The following is a 21,653-nucleotide window of genomic DNA, read 5'->3' as shown; positions in this document are numbered from 1 at the left end:
TCAAAAGAGGGACTTCCCTGGTGATCCGTTGGTTAAGAATCTGCCTTTCAATGCAGGGGATGCAGGTTTGATCCCTGGTCGGGGAACTAAGATCCCACATGCCATGGGGCAACTAAGCCTGCAGGTCACAATTACTGAGCCCACAGGCCTTGGAGCCCAAGCGCCACAACTAGAGAGCCTACATGCCTCAACTACTGAGCCCGTGTGCTCTAGAGCCCGCATGACACAACTAGAGAGAAGCCCACGCGCCGTAATGAAGAGCCCGTGCACCACAACGAAAGATCCTGCATACCGCAACTAAGATCCGACACAGCCAAATAAATAAATAAATAGTTTTAAAAAATGTCAATGGTGTTTTACCATATCAAAAAAGAAGAGAGTTGTCCATAGGTTGTAAAGAGAAAGATTTTAACATCACTATTACTGTAGGCTTTAATAGTCTAATTTTTTAATCAAATAATACATTAATGCAAGGTTAGGCTGATCTAAAGTCATAAAAAGAGAAATACATTTACCTTTTTATCTGTGAGCAAAAGGAAATGATTCAATTTCTTTATATGTTGAAGTCTAATTTTTCTTAAAATTTTGAGTGTAGATTTGTTTAATGCAATTTATTGTTGGGGCTAATAAAGATTGTGTTTTCCAAATGTACATATTCATGTCAGCTAGAGTCTACAGACATGCATGAGAAACAACTATAATCAAGTGACAGGATGTCATTTTAAAATATTTGTCTTTAGTGGCAAATGTGCCTTTCAGAGCTTTTAAACAGAATCCTTTAGTAAGAAAAAGAAGGGATATCCATGCAGAGCTCTACCACTAATCAGAATACAAGCAACAACAATTCTGTTGTGAAAGCTAATCATTGAATTCAGGAAATATCTTTTTGGCACCATTTTTAACCTAGTATGAGTGATAAGTCAGACACTAATAGTAATAAGTAATGAAAATTTGTTTTTTTAATGAAGCTATTTATATGCCAGAAAGCCTGTGTCCACAATACCATCTTCACTGGCTGAATATTAAATGTTGAAACAGTAAAAACAAACCAAAGAGGTTTTATTTTTGACATTTATATCATAACACATAACATGTCTGATAACTTGCTGTTTCTATTGCTTGAAATTTGATTGGCCAGCCTATAGCCAGTATTTTGATGTACCAGATGGCAATACTTTAAGATACCATCTGATATAAAAAAGAAATTCAAAGAAAACAATAAGAATGTTCTATTGCTCATGCTTCTGACAGAGCTTTGTAAACAACAGGGACTGTTAAGAAGAAAATAAGATGAAAACAAAACTTGACTTACCGCAAATGAATCCCATGGTGATGTAAAGCTCTACTACGCTGGTACTAAAAGAGGCTGTGACCATTCCCAAACAGCATAACAAACCTCCTACCATCACCACTGGCCGGCTACCGTATTTATTCACCAAAACACTACTTATGGGACCTGAGGTAGAGAGGACATTAAGAAATATTCAGTTGCTGGTTATTATTTATTTATTTATTTATTATTTGTAACATTTGTTAATTTTGAAATTTGAGAAAGCACATTTTAATGATTAAAGAAAAATATTAGTTCACATGGAATATCATGAAAACTTTCTAATACTTTCCAATCAATTTGACTGGTTATCTTTACCCATATATATACAAGCACATAAAATAATACATTAGAATTGTTTAACATAGAGTTTGTTAGGACCATAATTATTCAACTTTTGATGGAAAAGTTTTTCAACAGGACATAGCTAAACTGCCTAAATATCCTAATAAATGCAGGTAAATATATCTAACAAAAATCTAGGGATTATATAAATGACTTGTCCGTTAGAATTTTATTTTCTGGAATAATGTATGTTTGTGCACACACATATATGTCCTTAATTGTAGCTGAATTTTTAAAAAATTATACTCCACTGTGACTTTTCTTTAATACTATATTTTTTTTATTCTAAGTCGCCAACTGTTTACATACTTCGTTATATTAGAAATGAGGATGTCTTACACTGATGGTCTCTTAACAATTCCTGTCCATCAGGGGGCAGTCATAGGTAGTATGTTGCTACCATGACTTAGGTATGCTTGAATTTGGTTGTTATTTCTGTGGCTTGGTTAGATAATGGAAATTCCTCACGTTTCAATCAGACCATTTAAGGACCATTTGAAAAAGGAATATGAATATGAATCCTGATTGTTGTTTGAAAAAGCTTCTGTTGATACATTCTGGTAAGGTCAAGAAAGTATCACCATCAAAATTTACAGAATGGGTGCAGCAGTTTAGATAGAACTGCCAGAGAAAATGGTGGCTCTCTCTATTAAGACAGGCTGCCTTACAAGCAAAGGGAAAAATCTTAATGTGGGAAACATGAACATCAAGCACTCTGACTCAAAAAGTAATTTATATACTAAATAGGATGAAGTTTTAGGAATGCCTTATGCAATGTATTTAACATACATGTTTTGATATATGTGTATGTGTGTGTGTGTATATAAATATTCAGGAGTGATTAAAATGATTAAAATAATCTATGTTTATGTCTAAAAAAGCTCTTTTGGTAATTATAAAATAAAAATCTAAATATTAAGAAAGAGTTGCTGTGTCTTATTTTAACGTGCAGCATTTTTTTTTCTTTAGTGGTACTTCATAAAATAGTGGTGCAACTTAACAATTGAGGCTATCTTAGATTCATTGAAAGTCCATACCACTTTATAAGACCTGTCTGAGTGTAAATTGTTTGCTTTGACATTTCCTTCTTAACTTAAAATTATATTTCATCTGAAACTAGGGGCACTGCTTTGAGGAAAAAAATTACATTAGGTCAGAATTCTCAGTCCAATTTTTAGCTTAGAAAAAATTAAATAATTTTAGTTAATACTAAAACTTAAAAATTTGCATTACATTTGAGAGCTTCTACATGGATGGTATTTAAAACACATTGAGATTCAATTGTCAATACAACCTTATTCTTTCACACAACTATACTTAATATTTTTATTCTTTACCTATAAAAATAAATACTCGTGGCCAAATAGTCTTTAATATTACTCGACAATATCTTTTGAAAGGATATTGGTAATAACACATAATTTTAGAAAAAGAACTCAAAAACAAAATACCACATTTTGCACTTAATACCAAACAAAATAAATCTAAAAAGGGCCATATATAAGACAGCTCTATAAGAATAGCAGGGTTAGAGGAAAAAAAATCAATGAAAATTGTACAAGGTGATGTGAAAAGAATAGAATTCTGTCTCTAATGTGGTAAAACTCATCTGAAGAAATTATATATATATATAATATATATTATTATATATAAAATATAGTTATTTATTATAACATATACATTGGTTTAGGAAATGAACATTTTAATTAAAAGCATGAAGCTAAATTCAAATAGCCTTTCTGAGAGGGGGAGAGTCAGAATCAATTGATTAGCTTGATTAATTACTGAATTTAGGTGTCGATTCCTTGTCTTAAAATTACTTAACCAATTCAGTTCAATTCAATTCACCGCAGATCAGTTCAATGTAGTATTTCTTGAGCTCCTGGTATAAAGCCAGTTGACAGACTCCAAGGATAAAATAATAAAAGCACAACTATAATCCTCAATGCATTATTTTCCAGAGGAAAAAATAATCAACAAGTTATTTTAAGAACTGTGATGGATGCTTTGATAAATACTAGATTATCAGAATGAATTCAAATACATTTATCAATACTTGGACTAATAACAACAATTTCTTCCCAGTATCACTGATATTACATATTCCATTTTCTACGTGGTGCCTGGGTAACTAACAAACAGGCTGACTGATTACTATATTTTATAAATGTGTTTGCCTAAATAGTGTAAATTTAAATTTGAAAATAGTCTATGAATCACAACCTCATTTGCAATGTATGGGAAATAATTATAGCTCTAGATTGGGATAACCACATCAAAGCTATGTCCCATTACTGTGACTGATTAAGAGTAGCTACTAAAGAAAACATTTAGAGGTGTTGGCACTTTTTTTGAGCAAGCTTTGATAAATTCTACAGTGGTATCAGTCAAGATGCAATGAGAGTTCTAATTTTAACAAGTAACTTTATTTTATTTTATTTTATTTTATTTTATTTTATTTTTATTTTTTTTTTTTGCTGTATGTGGGCCTCTCACTGTTGTGGCCTCTCCCGTTGCGGAGCACAGGCTCCGGACGCGCAGGCCTAGCGGCCATGGCTCACGGGCTTAGTTGCTCCGCGGCATGTGGGATCTTCCCGGACCAGGGCACGAACCCGTGTCTCCTGCATCGGCAGGCGGATTCTCAACCACTGCGCCACCAGGGAAGCCCAGTAACTTTATTTTAAATTATATATCTTAGTTAAATGATATCCTGTAAGGGATATGTTTACATAATTATGTATAATCTTTTTCTGGCACAAAAAAGATATACTTAATAAGTGATTTATTTAGAAATAATCAATACTCCATACCCCTTAATACTAAATGCTTATAAAGTATCATAAATTATTTCTACTTTGTAATAGTTGTGGAGGCAAAATTAAAATTATGATATGGAATAAAATAAGCTTATTTTGTAAAGAATCTCTAAATGCTTAATATTAGCCCAAGGAGACATCTAACATTAGGTGTAAAACACAACAACATCTGACATCTCTCTCCAACCTTAAAAGCAACTCGGTTTATTGTATTAACAAGAAAAATGAAGTTTCAAGGAAATAAGTTCTCATCACACATGATTTTTGTTAAACATGCACTAGCCTCACAGGTGTCCCTTGTTGAGGAATCTTAGGCCTAATTATATTCTGAACTCATTCATTCATTTATTTATCTATTTATTCAACCATTCTGGAAGTTTTTACTCAGCATGTGTTTCTCCAGTAATCATGGTACTTAATCACTAGTTATGTCAAAAAAGAAAATCTGGGACTTCCCTGGTGGCTCAGTGGTTAAGAATCCGCCTGCTAATGTGGGGGAAATGGGTTTGAGCCCTGGTCCGGGAAGATCCCACATGCCACGGAGCAACTAAGCCCATGCATCACAACTACTGAGCCTGCATGCCACAACTACTGAAGCCCACGCGCCTAGAGCCTGCGCTCCACAACAAGAGAAGCCACTGCAATGAGAAGTACGTGCACCGCAACGAAGAGTTGCCCTCGCTCACCGCAACTAGAGAAAAGCCCACACACAGCAAGGAAGACCCAATGCAGCCAAAAATAAATAAATAAAATAAATAAATTTATCTTAAAAAAAAGAAAATCTTCCACCTGCTGAGAGTTACATCTGAGCCCATATCTTGGTAGAGCAAAAGTATTGCTCATTAAAATTCTTTGTTCTATTTGCTTGTCAAGCAGTTAAAAAAACAGTGTGCAAGAATAATAATGTCTTGTTTCCAAAAACATATCAGACTGTGTCTAAAAGTATCAGACTGTGTCTAAACCAGACTGATCTAGCCACTAATTTCTCCTGATGCAGCTTTCCAATCTATCTAAGAATCTTTAGTGTCATGTACAATGGCCACTTTCATGCTAGCTATGAAGTTGTAAAGGACGGCTTCATCAGAAAGCAATGTAAGGATCAAAATATTGTCCCTATTTTTCAGCTACTTCTTTGTCTTCTGAAAGCTATTTCTGTCAGCTACTTCTGTCCTTTATGGTTGAGGCACCATAACACTTAGCAAAAGAATACTCATTCTGGCAAGGAAGCTTTTGTGGGTTCTTATAAATTACATTCTTAGAACTCCTGTTGCACTTACAGTTAGTAACACACACATGAACAAAACATTTCATTTGTGTGAAATGTTTCATTTGTGTGAGACTTGTTCATATAATCTGTTCTAAGCTCTGTGAAGGTAACTGCCACATATACTGTTATTATTTATCAACATCAACATTTATCGAGTTATTACTCTGTAGGAATCGTGCAGAGAATTCTACATGCATTATTGCATATGATTTTCATGGCCTAATTAACTAATTGCCTAATTAAAGCTATTAACAGTTGATAAAACCGAGATGTGCAAAGTGTTTGGATAACTTGTTCAAGGTCAACATCAATATATGTGCTACGATGTAGATATGAGCCCAGAGTTATCTGATTATAAAACTTGTGTTTTTAACTACTGTGCAGAAAACAGTTAACATAGCAAAGCTAGGACTGCCATCATTAGACAGGCGTGTTTGCAAGGCTGGCTCTTGGCTGGCATCTGGGAACTTGGATTTCAGAAATGTTCCCACCATTCCCTAACAGATAAGAGTGGCTCACTATGCCTACACTGTCTTACAAACAATGTGGTTTATGCTGAACACCTGCTTTCCTTCTGGGAGTCTAGCATTTTGGTGCCCTCTGGACAAAGAATGTCTTTGTGATCAGCAAACCAATAGAAACCTTAAGCATTGAGTCTCTAATGAGCTTCCTGGTAGACACCACTTCACGTGTGTCATCACAACTAGTTGCTGAAGGAATTAAGCCCATCCTTTGTGATTCCATCAGGAGAGGACTCTTGAAGTTTGTCCCTGGTTTCTTCCACACTTCGTACAGCATGCTTTTCCCTTTGCTGATTATTTCACTTTGTATCCTTTCATTTTAATAAACAATAGCCATGATTTTTTTCTGTCAATTTAGTTTTTTTTTTCTATTGGAGTATAATTGCTTTACAATGTTGTGTTAGTTTCTGCTGTGCAACGAAGTGAATCAGCTTTATGTATACCTATATGCCCTCCCTCTTGGACCTCCCTCACCCCCTACCCCACCCATCTAGGTCATCACAGAGCACCGAGCTGATCTCCCTGTGCAATACAGCAAGTTCCCACTAGCTATCTATTTTACACATGGTAGTGTATTTAAGTCAAACCTAATCTCCCAATTCGTCCCACCCTCCCTTTCCCCGCGTGTCCATTCTCTACGTCTACGTTTCTATTCCTGCCCTGTAAATAGCTTCATCTGTACCATTTTTCTAGATTCCACATATATGCATTAATATACGATATTTGTTTTTCTCTTTTTGGCTTACTTCACTCTGTATGACAGACTCTAGGTCTATCCACATCTCTACAAATGACCCAGTTTTGTTCCTTTTTATGGCTGAGTAATAATCAATCAATAAATAAACAATAGCCATGAACAAGACATTGTTGAGTCCTGTGAATCTTTCTAGCCAATCATCAAACCTGGGAGTGGTCTTGGGGACTGAATAAAACTACTATGCTATATCTCTCCTATTGTTAATTTTGAGTTTTGCATATATATATAATATACATATTTTTTAAACTAAATTTATTTATTTATTTTTGTCTGCGTTGGGTCTAGAAAAGCGCTCCGGCTTTTCTCTAGTTGTGGCGAGTGGGGGCTACTCTTCGTTGCGGTGTACTGGCTTCTCATTGCGGTGGCTTCTCTTTGTTGCAGAGCACAGGCTCTAAGCGTGTGGGCTTCAGTAGTTGTGGCTCGCAGGCTCTAGAGCGCGGGCTCAGTAGTTGTGGTGCATGGGCTTAGTGGCTCCACGGCATGTAGCATCTTCCCGGGCCAGGGCTCAAACCCTTGTCCCCTGCATTGGCAGCCAGATTCTTAACCACTCCTCCACCAGGTAAGTCCTTGTATATATTGTTTTAAACAGATGATTTTTGTTACATATTTTAAAATATACAACATATATATATGAATATATGAACTGGTCTATTCTTTGGTATATTGTTATTCTGTTCTGTAAGGATGAACTCATAGGGCTTATTTTTATTTCTTTTGAATATTGCATGAGTACTTGATAAATGTGAGAAAATTTGAAGAGTATGTTATGTAATGAACATTTCATAAAATATATTTGATCAATCTAAAACCATGAACTGGGATTGACTATCAATTTGTGCTATATAACATTTTTATGCATAGCATAAACACTAACAGAAGAAATGATAAACTGCTATAATTTATTTTTCATTTGCTTTATTTCAAATTTGTATATGTGGTATCCTGTCAAGTCAAATGACAAAAAGCACTAGTGCAGGACTGGGACAAAGTTGTTTGCAATTACAGAAATTTATCTGTGTTTACTATGACAGTGTTTTTCTTACTAACAGAGCCTTTCTAAATTTGAAATATTTTTCAAAGAGATTTTTTTGAATTAAAAAACTGTTCCTATTTTAATTTGGACAGAGGGTGGGATCCTCTTCATTCACTACTTGTTCATATGCCTGAGGTTTATCCCTGCACTGAAGTTGGGACTGAAAATCCACCTGGTTTCTCTTTCCATGTGATCTTCTTTCATTTGGGGTCAGTGAAAAACATGAGGGGAGAGTCCCTGATAATTAGGAAGCAGCAATTGCATCTGCTTCTGCAAAGGATGAAGACAAAAACGTTACACAGGTAAATCATCTTCAAGGAGCACGTTGCTCAGTGATAATTGTCCCAGTTTGATTGACTAGAGCTCAGCCAGTTCTACACAAGATGAATCTTTATGTCAGGTGAAGACACTCATCGTATATTCACTCAACATTCAACGAGTATTTAAGTGTATAAGATGGTGCACAAAGGTTTTGAATGAATGGTTTGAGTTGTAGAAATCAAGAAAGGGGTTGATTGACATGCTAGTTGCAATAGAGGGACAGAGGGTCCTGGAGCCTGAGGTGGTCTTCAAACTCACCTTTGTATTTGCTGTTCCCTTTGTTTGGAATGTTCTCCCCCACTTATACGTAAGTGTTTTATTCTTCTTATTGTCAGATCTCTGCAGTTATATCATCTCCTCAGAGAGACTTCTCACCATTCCAGTAGATGAAACTATCAAACTTTAATGAGGGACTACATGTAATTAAAAAAAACACCTTTACATCTAAAACTCATTTCTCATACCTTTTATATTAAATATCTTTCTTTTTTCCTGTATCTGAATGCTTGTTCTGCCATTGGCCTGAGAAAAGTTCTTGAACTTGACCTTAATGAAAAGATAGTTATTTTTGTGTTTCCTCATCTTTTCCTCTCTCTATATGGACTCCTCCCATTTCTATATTCATTCAACCACAGATTGCTCCAACCTGACATCATCACAGCTGTTTAAAAAGGATGAGGCTACTTGTATGGGGATGGGTTGGGGAAAGGGGCAAATTGACATCTTATCAAAATATTTTAATACAAATCAAAGGATTTGGAAGTGATCATTTTAATTTTCCATGCCCAAGGACAGAAATGCTAAGCACTTCCTTTGTGTTTATAGGTTACACTATTCTCAACCAGAAAGACATTCTCACTTAAGGCTGACACAATGGCTACATAATAATAAAAATAACATTTCTTGAGGACAAGGCATGTTTCTAAGGTCTTTATATATAAAATCACATTTAATCCTTACAACCCCTCTAAAAATTGCTACCATTACTTCATTCCCATTTTTTATATAAGGAAACTGAGGTGCAAAGTAGCAGTTTTTAAGGATTGTGCAAGCACTGTGCTGTAATTGCCTATGCCAGCTATGTACACTCCTGTAAAGTGTCATTCTTATTTTCCTGGGAGGAATGATTAAATATTTTTTACATGTATAAAGCTCATTCTTTAAAATAAAAATTTACATTTAATACCACATTTCACAAATTTTATTCTTCACATTCCTTACTCTTTGGAATAATATTTAGGAATACAGAAAAAATAAGACTGTATTGCAGTAACTGTTGGTTACCTACCCAAGGGTCATGCCCTCTTCCTTCTTCCTAACTGAATCCTGATTTGGTTTCATACCTCTGTGAGACCCCAGTTCTAACATTTGGGAAGTGAATCACAAGTACTATAAGACAGTAATGATAGGTCCATTCCCATTACCAAATGCTGGTTTGAACATGAGCGTTTAGTATTTAACATCTACTAAATACCTTCTTTTCCTCTAAAGCTTGAAAGTTTACTTAGTTTCAAAGAATTACCTCAGTGTGATCTAACTGTAGAACATTTAAAGTGATTCTGACATGTTTCCAATTTTTTATACTTAAATGTTGGAATAGTTTAATCTGAATAGGATTTTGAAATATGAATATGTAATTCAGAATGTATCTTCAAAATATATGTATATGTATATATTTCCATTAGCCAGTCAGGAAAATACAATTTGTAAATTGAAGATTCACATCTGTTTTAGGCAACTAATAAGCAATATGGCCATTTCCAAAGGATGCTCAAATACATTTCTGCTCATGGATATTTTTCCCTCATAACTTTTTTTTTTTTTTTTTTTTTGCGGTATGTGGGCCTCTCGTTGTGGCCTCTCCCATTGCGGAGCACAGGCTCCGGACATGCAGGCTCAGCGGCCATGGCTCACGGGCCCAGCCGCTGCGCGGCATGTGGGATCTTCCCAGACAGGGGCACAAACCCGTGTCCCCTACATCGGCAGGCAGACTCTCAACCACTGCGCCACCAGGGAAGCCCTCCCTCATAACTCTTATTGTGCATAGGATATTGTGTAAAGTCCTATGACATTTTATATTCTTTCCCTCCCTCTATTCTTCAAAATTAGTTTTAAACAACACTGCCATAATGCATTCTATGAACCCATCTGTCTAATGTAATCCCTAACCTTTTAATTGCTATACTACTTTGTTCCTATCCCTCTTAAAAGATAGTATTAATATTCTACTTTGTGGTATATTTATTTGCATATTTGTATTAATCACTAGAATTTCAGGGCAGGGGTGTAATATTACTCAGTTATAATTTATTTAGTCATAGGATAAATATATTTCATATAGTAGATAGTACTTTTTAAATTTAATTTAATTAGATTAAATTGTTTCTAAGTTCATCTAGGATTTTCATATGATGCCACCATCACTACATTGGTATGATATCAGGATTTATCATAGCAGACAAGATTTAAAAGAGGATATTTAATCTATATCCTTTCTCTTTTTACCTAAATCATATGGGAGACAAAAATACAGCACATACGCCAGGTTAAAGGTCATTTTAGAGATGTGTGTATGATCTCCATTCATCTTAAGTCTTCTCTTCAAAAGTGCCTTGGTTTATGAGTAACAACTAGTTTTAAGCAATCAAAATTCCTAACTAAAGGTATGAGACCCATCTGCTCCAACAGCCCTGCCACTATCTACTACAGTATTTGATTATGTATATAGTATAGAAAGAGGTGTATTTGTGTGTGGGTGTGTGTGCTGTCAATCCAAGGGACATAGTACCAAAAGAAAGTGCTCCAAGTATTCTTTGTGCATATTTTATATAAGTTCTACCATGCTATAAAGTTCCATGGAGTAGTAACAATTAGTATTCTCTACTTATTCCAGAGTATAAATAGTCATCATCAGAGAAATCGTAACTGATATTTAAGTGAGTCCTCCCTTGGCTAACACTCTTTGTTATTGATTGTGCTTCCATTTTCTCTTACTTCCTCTTTTGGGAGAACATTGATTCCTTCCAGGAATCTGCTTTTTACTGTGCAGCCATGTGCTCAGAGAATTAAACTCTGTATTGAGGTGGGACTCACTCCTGATTTACTAAAACAGCCAATCATGGTAATCTCATTCCCTTCTCCACTGACTGTGTTAGGGCTGGGTTTAGGACACAGTTCTGGCCAGTGAGTGGAAATCTATTAGCAATTTCTGGGAACAGTTTTCCTTTGCTTAAAAAATGTCACCAAGAAATCCCTAAATGTTGTCTCATTTGCATATGTTGCCTTGAACCACAACAGCAGTCCTGTGAACAGAAAGAGAGCTGGCCTGAAGAAAAAGCTGAAACACAGAAGCTAACACAGTTCCAAGAGCATCACAGTGGACTTGGAACCCAAATGATGCCATTCTATGGTTACCCTATATTTAAAATTCTTATTAAATGAGGTAATGTATTTAGTTAGTGTGGAAGGCTATTGAGTATTTACCTTGAAAGCATCCCAGCAGATAAACCTGTAGTAAAATAGATGATTTTTCCTTAAATATTGTGGTATAATGATTTGGAAATACCAAGAATAATTAGAACAAAAATGTTTGGTTCAATCACATGTCCAATGAGAAGCTATTGTTCAAATTTACTTTGAAGAATTGGGTATTTTGTTTGATAGCTTGTTTTACAGGTTTCCTGAAACAAGTGGCATGCAAATTTATTGCATTACACACATTCATAAATTAAATGAGAGTTTTAAGTTGACAAGGGTTTATTGGTGTTCTGAGCTTCATGGAGATTTATATAAAATATGACATTGTCTTTGGCTTATATTTAACCTCTTTATACAAACTATCTTCACACACACACACAGACACATACTCTCACACACACTTAATTCACAATACAATTTTTTAAAAGGTTAAGAATGGTCTTTGAAGTCTCATTATTTATAATCAATTGTGGAACATATAGTTTCTAATCTATGTAACTTTGTTGTTAATCCAGAAGACAATATTATCCAAAAAAGCTACATTAAGACATTTTATATCTTTTGGCATCATCTAGAAGCTCTATGGGTGGATCCAGCTATATTAGTGTTCACAAAGCAAGTCTAAATGAATGAATGAAAAAACCCCATTTTTAACAAATAAACTGTGTATGTTCTGAATGAGGAACCAACAAGCTCCAGAAAATACCATATGCTATTTGTAGCAATAGCACCTGCAATGAAGACACGCAGACAGAGAATTAACTGGATATATGAGATGCAAACACTGGTTTTCAGAAGCAAACATCACAATACTCCAGGAAAAGAGAAAGGTATTTGTAGTATATTTTGATTTTTAAAAGATTTTTAAAAATCTTATAAAGAATGTAGGAAGTAATATAAAAAACAAAGGAGTAACTGTAAACATCTAGAAATATGAGTTTAGATTGAGAAGTATATTAACCATTTGATACAGAAAAGGGAGAAATTAGACAAATACAAAATAAGTTTAAGATCACTAAAATAGAAGCCAAGTGTGGATTTTGGAGTAGAAATGGAAACTCAAGAGAAGAATGATAATACAGCTGAGGAAGTTAAAACTAGAGTTGTGAATAGTAACCCAAAGAAGGGACAAGACGGGCAAATGTGTAACACCTGAGATACTTGATAGGCATGAGAATCAAATCTCAGAAAATTAAGATTTTTATGGAAAAATATGAAAAAGGAGTATCTCTAACATGGATAGATGCTGATAAGATAATTAAATCAATGTGTTAAAGTATAAAGAACCGAGACTATGTTAGAGAAAAGCAGAATAATGGAAATATAAATCCACTTCTCCAAAACAAGCAAAAGTATGTTTTTCATAGGTTAATGAATTTGACATAAATTCTGAGGGTTTCTAAGAACAGATTAGATTATTAAAGGAATTTTTATGAAAATCTAGAATAAGAAACTATGATCACCCAGCATGTTTATCAACTAAAGCTAAAATCATTTCTTTCTGTACATTCATGTCAAAGAAATAGACAATAGCACAACAATCTTTTCAAGACATTTTACCGTATCTCTAATGAAATTCTAACACACAACATGGAAAATACAGGTTGAATTTAGGACTAATAGACATATTAGGAGAAAGGTAATGATTAATATTAACCTAGATTATAGGAAGTGTTCTGTGGTCCACCAATTAATATTGGCAAGTCCCACCCAGGTCAACATCCTTGTGCTGACTTGAAGTAACAGAGATCTTGTGACTACCAAAAGCAAAAACAAAACAGAAAATCAAAAACCCCACCTACATTATCAGAGGTGATTTTTAAAAATTGTATGTATTTAAGGTGTACAACATGTTTTGATATGTGTATACATTGTGAAATGACTACCATAGTCAAGCTAATTAACATACCCATCACCTCACATAGTTACTGTTTGCGTGTGTGTGCATGTGTGGTGAGAACACCTGAGATCTACTCTCTTAGCAAATTTGAAGTGTACAATACCTTATTATTAACTAAGTCACAATGTGATATATTAGATCTCCAGAATTATTCAACTTGTAATGGAAACTTGGTACCCTTGACCAACATCTCATTTCCTCCATTCTCCTAAGCCCCTGGCAACCCCCGTTCCACTCTGCTTCTATGAGTCCAACTTTTTCAGATTCCACTTATAAGTGAGATCATGCAGTATTTGTCTTTCTATGCCTGGCTTATTTCACTAAGCATAATGTCCTGCAGGTACATCCATGCTGTTGCACATGACAGAATTTCCCTCTTTCTTGGGCTGGATAATATTCCATTTTATATATGTGCCACATTTTCTATATCCATTCACCCATTAATGGACACTTAGGTTGGCTACTGTGAATAATACAATGAACATGAGAGTGCAGATATCTCTTTGAGATAGTGATTTTATTTCCTTCAGATATGTACCCAAAAGTGGGATTACTGGATCATATGGTAGCTCCATTTTAATTTTTTTTAACATCTTTATTGGAGTATAATTGCTTTACAATGGTGTGTTAGTTTCTGCTTTACAACAAAGTGAACATATACATATGTTCCCATATCTCTTCCCTCTTGCGTCTCCCTCCCTCCCACCCTATTGTTTTCCATAATGCCTATAACAATTTACATTCCTACCAGCAGTATACAAGAGTTCCCTTTTCTCCACACTCTCACAAGCATTTATTATTTCTTGTCTTTTTGATAATAAACATTCTAAGGGTTGTGAGATAATATCATTGTGGTTTTGATATATTTCTTTTTCCATCAGAGCTTCTTAACTGAGAGAAAATCTATTCTTTGTAGGGGACAGTTGGCAATGTTAGAGAACACATCTGTTTTCATTAGAATTTGGAGCACTTTTAGTGTGTGATGGATGGGATCAGAGATGTTAATCTTCCTGCAATGTGCAAGATCCATAACACAAAGACTTGTCCAAACCCAAATTCCATTACGCTCCCACTGAAATACTCTGGGCTAGATAAATAGAAGTGGATTATTTGAAGAGGAGAGTTATTTCACACATGAACACTTGATATAATGTTATATAAGGAATGGTTGAAAAAAAGTATATATTTATCTTGGATAAAGATGATTTAGGAAAAACAATAGCTTCCTTTCATCATCTGAAAAACTTTCAACTGAGAGTTAGTAGACAGGAGAAAAGTTAGAGAAGGTTGATTTTTATATAGGAAAGATATTTTCAATTATTTGAAAGGGAGTTACTTGGCCTTAAACTGTTCAAGCAGAAGTATGTGACCACATGTTAAGAATATTGTAGAGGGACTTAAGAACTGAAGGTTGGTTAGACATTTATGTTTTTTTGATCAAGATTTTCAAACAGAATTTTAAAATATGTTACTAATCAAAGCTATAATTTAAAATATATTAAACTATAAATTTCGTATATGACTAATTTGGATCTAGTTTTGAAATAGTTTTTAAGTTTAATTGCTATGGTGCCTACCAGAGCGGCTTATACTTCTTAAAAAAATAATGCACATTACTTATCAAAAAGTGTTTCCTACAATAAATAGGCAATCTTTAGTTTCATTATTAGGTAAAGTGCTAAATCAGCTTTTCTACCTTCTGTTGATTTTGCTATTTTAGTATTAACGGTTATCATTCATGACATATTTATCATAATTTCATTTGTAGCATTAAAATATAACATGATTATGAAAGAATGCTAGAAAAGCACAGAACTTTGAAAAGATGCAAGTGAATTCCTAGATTCTGGAACATTCACAGTTTGTTCCTGTTTAAGTTAATAGGAATTGACTCTATTAGTTAATTGCTCATCAAAAATTAGATGTTTATCACTCTGTTGGGAAAGCAGTGAGGGGGATACTCTCTGAGAAACCACATAGTGGATGACTAGTTTCTCATTTCAAATGGAGAAATGAATAAATGGAAATGTGGGTTAGTAAGGTAGAAAAAAATTGGTTGTGGTTTTACAACCTTGGGCATATCTCTGAATATCCCCAGTTATCATCTGTGCTCAAGCAATCATGGGGATATTGTCTTCAAACAGAGGTGGGTTCTCATATCTACAAGAATCCCAGAAAAAGCAAGTCTTTTTATTTCTGTCAGAGTTCCATTCACTTGATTGAATAATTGTTGAAAATCACTAGGGTAAGTGATTTTTAAGCTTTCTTTATAAAGTTTGACAATCCTATGCCCTTGTAACTTGTTCTGGAATTCCTTTATTCAATCAACAAATACAGATAGCGCTGGTTACATGCTAGACATTTTAAGAGTTTCCTTAGTTGCTGGGGGTAAAATGACCCTACCTCACACTAAAAGGGTGGTGGTGGTCATATTCTAAAGGAACTGAGTTTAGTAAATGAGAGTGGTTCAGACACATAAGGAAATAATTAGAGAAAACTACAATCTGTTCATAATTACGTATATATAAAGTATGGTATTTTTGAATGTTTACACTTGATTCTTAAAACACCTTCAGATACATATTTACTAAAGTAATATTGTGTCTTTTGTCATGTTCTTACTTCACAAATAAATAATAATCTTATTTGCATATTACACCGAATAATTTCAAAATACGTATCAGAAACAGCCTATAGATTTGTTCTTGTTACTAAGCTCTTTGCAAAAACACATGAATATGTTGGAGCTCATGTTATCATTTTAATTTTGACTTAACTTTTACAAGATGCATACTATATTGATTTTCAGTGCTTTTACAATAATCCTCAAAAGCATATTAAAGTATTTATTTGAATTTAAAAATCAATTCAGACATTTTCCGACAAATTAAATCTTAGTTCACTGATCAGTTTGAGAGTAGGGACGGGCTTTGCTAATTAAGTTAGAGGGCATCATTTTCCCACACATTGAATGAGCTAAGTCTGCATCTCCAAAATTTTCACAAATATAGACTTAAAACATGTGACAGACAAAACTTTTAATTACAAATACTGTATTGAAAAAGGTATATATTTTAATTTCTCTACCCTTCATAAGCTTATTGGATTAAAAATTTGTCTTTAAATGATAAAAGAGCAGTGTAGATATTTATTATTTGGTAAATGTTTGTAAATGTTTTTGGTAAACTTCTCAGAAGTTGAGAAACTTATTGACTGAAAAATAATCCTTTTGTAAATGAGATGCTTTCCAATTCTCTGTTTTTCATAAAATTAAGGGAAGACTTAATTGAATTGCTAGCTAATAGATCATTACAAACAATTTTCAAAGAACTGACTGATTTTGCTAAAATCAAATAATTTCCATGATTGTTTACTTTCTTATGTGAACAATTTACTCAGTGCTTACTTTTTTAGAAATGAAACAAAACAAAAAGGGAATATAATTGAGACTAAAACTTGTATCTGCTTAGCTAGCAACAAAGAATATTTATCTGGAGATACATAGGAGGCCCATTTATTTCATTAAAAGACACCTTTCCACTAAATGTTTACTTTTTGTTTAATAATTATCTTATTTTGATCATATTTGCTGTAATAATGTTATAATGAAGCCCAATAAGAATAATTCTGTTAACAAGTAGTGCCTTATGATCCCAGAAAATTTTTTTTTAAAGTTTATATTTATATGCAATGTTTTTGCAAAGAAAGCAAAAAGGGATTAGAAATACTTAAAAACAAAAATAATTTTCAGAAGCATAATAGAAATGTAAGTTCAAATAAAGACAGAATGCAAAATTTACCATTTCATGGTCCTATGCTCATTCATTCACTTAAATGAATGACAGTGGTCATCAAATCATTTGGTATTTAGATCCCTTTGTTGCTTCAGAAAGAAGTCACTATTTCTATTCTTTCCTTGTACAATAATTTGTAGTAGAGAGAAAATTCTAAGAAAACCTCCTAGACATGTTTGAGCTCTGGGAGTTGTTGCTTGATAGTGAATGTGTCTAATGGGCATTTTGCAAGGTCACTGGCTAATTTTAAGCATACATAGAAATAATACACAAGCTCAGATGCAGATTTTCAAAATTTTATAAAACCTAACATCCAATTCACAGTCAATGTCATACTATATACATACTATTATAATAAAGAAAATGTAATTATGAATTTCTCTTGAGACATTCCATTTAGATATTCAAGGTAGAATGAAACAACTTAATAAGAAAGCTGTCCATTATGAATTCTAAGAGAGGGTATAAAGAGAAAGGCTCCTTATTTATCCATGGCATTCTGGCTTAAGATATACAATTTATGGAATTTCCCCAAAATTAAGGCCAGAGCAACTTTGACTCCAAAGTTAGACACAGTTCATAAAAAACGGCAGATTGGTAAACTTTCTTCACGTGTTAGCTTGAGTCAGTTTATATTAGAAAACAATTCAGCCAGAGCTCAAGTGTACCACCCATCCTATATGGGGGTGATATGGTGAGGGCCCAGAAAATGAAAGAAAGAAGCCCCTTAGCAGAATATAGTGAGCAAAACTGGTAAGATCAAACACAACAAGCCTAAGCCCCATCCTACTTATTCTTTCCATAGAATGACCACCTTCAGAATTTCTCTTTGAGTAAATATTGGAATTATGCCCCAACACCATGCAAATGCTCTGAATTTGGTTTAGAGGTCTGACACCAAGGGAACAAATAGAGAAATATGTGAAAATGTATAGCCCTGCCCCGAGTTTCCTTGGGCATTTTGGCATTGTTATTTCCAAGGAATTACGACTCGGCATCCGGCATTTTCTTCTGTTTCTTGCTAAGAATGTGAATTGTTCACTTGAATAGTTATTGCTTAACTAGAAATGCCAAATACCAGGTGTTCATTGATACACACAGGTACTCATGGTATGTGTTCTAGAGAGCAATCTATGCTTCAAATAAAACTGTATATTAAGATTTGTTATGCTGATTAGTTAAAAAGAATCATAAAATAATTTATGTTAGCCAAACAAAGGTAAAGGAAGTAGAAGTGTTGAATAAATAAACTCAGATGCAAGAAACTTTACATCTTTATAACAGGCTACTAGTGGGAGAATCACAAATGCATTGAGATTTTATATGTTCCATTACAAATAATAAAGAATGCCTCTGTATATCCCCTAAGTTGAACTTAAGTACTAAATGTATCAACCAAATATTCGAAGAGTTACAGACCTATGGTTAGACATTGAGAGGACACAAATGTTTCTAACACAGGAAAAGAAAAAACAACACAAACAAAAAACCCGAAATCTTATCTACTGATTATTTAACAATGAATAGTTCCATGTTCCTGGAACTCACTCTGACTAAGCTGCACTGAATGAAGGCTGTAGAGATCAAGAAAAGTTTCAAATATTCTACCTGCAAATACAAGCATCTTTTATAGTAATCCCTGCAATTAAAGATCATATTGTCAAGAGACACCTGAATTTCTTACAAACGGAGTTAAATATTGGGAACTAGCTGGTTACAGACACATTTGGTTTAATATTTAACAAGTGAATCCATGTACAACGTTATCAAATATTTAACTAATGGTAATGAAGCCATTAACCAATTTACTTCTTGATTCATATCTTTTTACTACTTCCAAATGTAGGTTTATTGTAAAGCTAAAGCAGCTTAAGCTCCAGAGCCCTGCACTTGCATGGGTTCCTTGCAAGGCCTAAGGGCTTAGAGATATATCCACAAGGTCATATGCTTAGTAAAATATGAAAAGTAAGATGCTTTTATATTTTTTTCAAAGACTTTCCTCCAAAAGATACAATATTTCAGGAACAACGAAATCTAGATTTACTCCTAGAAATGCCAGTATTTTTTGTCTGCAATACAAAGAAAAACCTCAAGATTAGACAGTTTTAGTTTCACAAAACCTAGTTTCACAAAACCTAAGTCCGGACTGTTTTGTTCTTGGAATAGCAGAGTTATATTGTCTGTGTACTTCTTAGCTACTATAATCTATGATTTTTTTAAACTAATGTGGTCCATGAAGGTGAAAAAATCCCAGGGTGCTAACAAAAACATTTAGTTTCTCTATGGCCACTGAAAACAGCAGGCCATCTACTTCTGATCCACAAACAAATCTCATTAGAAACACATAATAGCTAGGTTTAATGTTATTCTAATAACTACTACAATTGAAGAAACAAAAAGTTTATAAGAACTGACCTAAAATAATTCTGCTGAAAAGACACAGCTTTCAATGTTTGCATAATTCACCCCTAAACAGACCATTGTTCTATCACTCAGAGACAGAACATCAAAGCATACTGAATTAATATGTTTTCCTCTGAATTTATCCCAAAGTTATCCAATAAAATATTTCTTGTTGAGTCTTAAATCCATAGGTCTCTAGAGAGATATTGATTTCTATTTATTTAAAAAAAACTGTATCCCTTTTTTGGAGTCTGGATATTTTTTCCTTCATCTAATAACTTGTGCAGGAACAATGGAACATAAGTGAAATTTATAATTTAATAATTCCCTAATTATGGCCAAAAGGTATTAAGAAAAAAGCCCATAAATATGAAGTGAATTTTACTCGGTGAATAAGAAAATAGGGTACTATTTTAATGTTTCTAAGAATGTAATCGCTTATGAAAAGTGGAGCTATACAGATAGACAGGTAGGTAGATAGACAGATTTTAATTTAGGTACTGTACTAGATACTTCTTTACACTTTATCATAAATAGTATGATAGGATGTTTGCTTAGTTTTACCATTCTGAATAAGGATAAAAGTTCCAAGTTACATGCTTGTCATTATATTCATAGCCAGTAATTATCATACAATGGATTAAAATATATCTACTTTTAGAAAATAGAGAAGTCATTCCTTAAATAGAAAAATATCCATCCAAAAGAGTCATGAAAAATCTGGTCCTTAACCCAAGAATATTTTTATATCAAATTATATAATAAAGTTGACAGCCTTAAAAATAGCAACAAGACCCCAAAATGAAAAAAATAGTCATAAAATAATATGTTATTTTAAAGCAGCCTAACAAATGAAGATGTGTTTATTTTTCAGACATAGATGCCCCCAAATCAGTTAACTGTAAAGTACACACTTATGGATACGCTGCATCTGATGGAAAGTGAAGTCTGTATATTAATATAGCACACAGCACAATCACTCTGGTATAATGCTTTAAAAAAAAATCAGGAAATCTTTATCATCAAATCTCAGATCAACTTTGTAAGTTAGTGACTTAGGGTAATTACAGCGCCTCTGAAACTCAGTGTTCATTCTACGGTCTATGGTCTATAGACTACTTCACAGGATCTTTGGAGAATCAGATGAGGTAATGAATAGGAAAGAGTTTTGCAATTGTTAAAGAAATAAGTTCTATTTCCCCTTCCTATACAAAGATCAACTCTGCTTCCACCCTTTTCAGTTATACAGCTCCATCTACACTTTTCCTATGCCGAACCTAGAGAGGAGGAATTACTAACCTGATTGGTTAGAGTCTGAGAATGGATTGAACCTATTTGGTGATATCATCTGCTTAAAAAAATGTGAACTAGGCACCTTGCATCCTCTTACTCGCGATGTTTTACTTCTATGTTCCTCTTCTCTTACTAGATTTGTGCCATTCAGCCAGACAGAAGGGGGTAAGATCACAAGACCTAGATATGTGGTGGGGATCAGGGAATAGGAAGAAGATACAGTCTAGTGTTTTAACTCATTAGAACACTGAGTTAGAAAACAATTAGAAAAAAATTATAACTATATTGTATTATTTTTCCATAGAGATATATATACTTTGAATCCTTGTATTAAATGATAATTTCATTGTTATATGTCTCTAGCTGATAGAATTGGCTTGAACAAAACAGATTTGA

At 33.8% G+C, this 21,653-nt stretch overlaps 1 protein-coding gene across 4 annotated transcripts in view; it reads right to left on the bottom strand.

Moving 5' to 3' along the window:
* SLC16A7 (solute carrier family 16 member 7) overlaps positions 1-21,653 on the bottom strand; it is a 172,049-nt gene that overhangs the window by 10,388 nt on the left and 140,008 nt on the right. For all 4 annotated transcript variants that reach the window (XM_067009667.1, XM_067009666.1, XM_059080691.2 and 1 more), the window contains one exon: positions 1,313-1,456. In XM_067009667.1, the coding sequence (XP_066865768.1) occupies positions 1,313-1,456 (144 nt within the window). The remainder of the gene's footprint in view (positions 1-1,312; positions 1,457-21,653) is intronic.

This window comes from Kogia breviceps, chromosome 12, assembly GCF_026419965.1.
Source record: "Kogia breviceps isolate mKogBre1 chromosome 12, mKogBre1 haplotype 1, whole genome shotgun sequence".
Taxonomy (NCBI): Eukaryota; Metazoa; Chordata; class Mammalia; order Artiodactyla; family Physeteridae; genus Kogia; species Kogia breviceps.
This window is presented reverse-complemented; position numbering and strand designations above follow the sequence as displayed.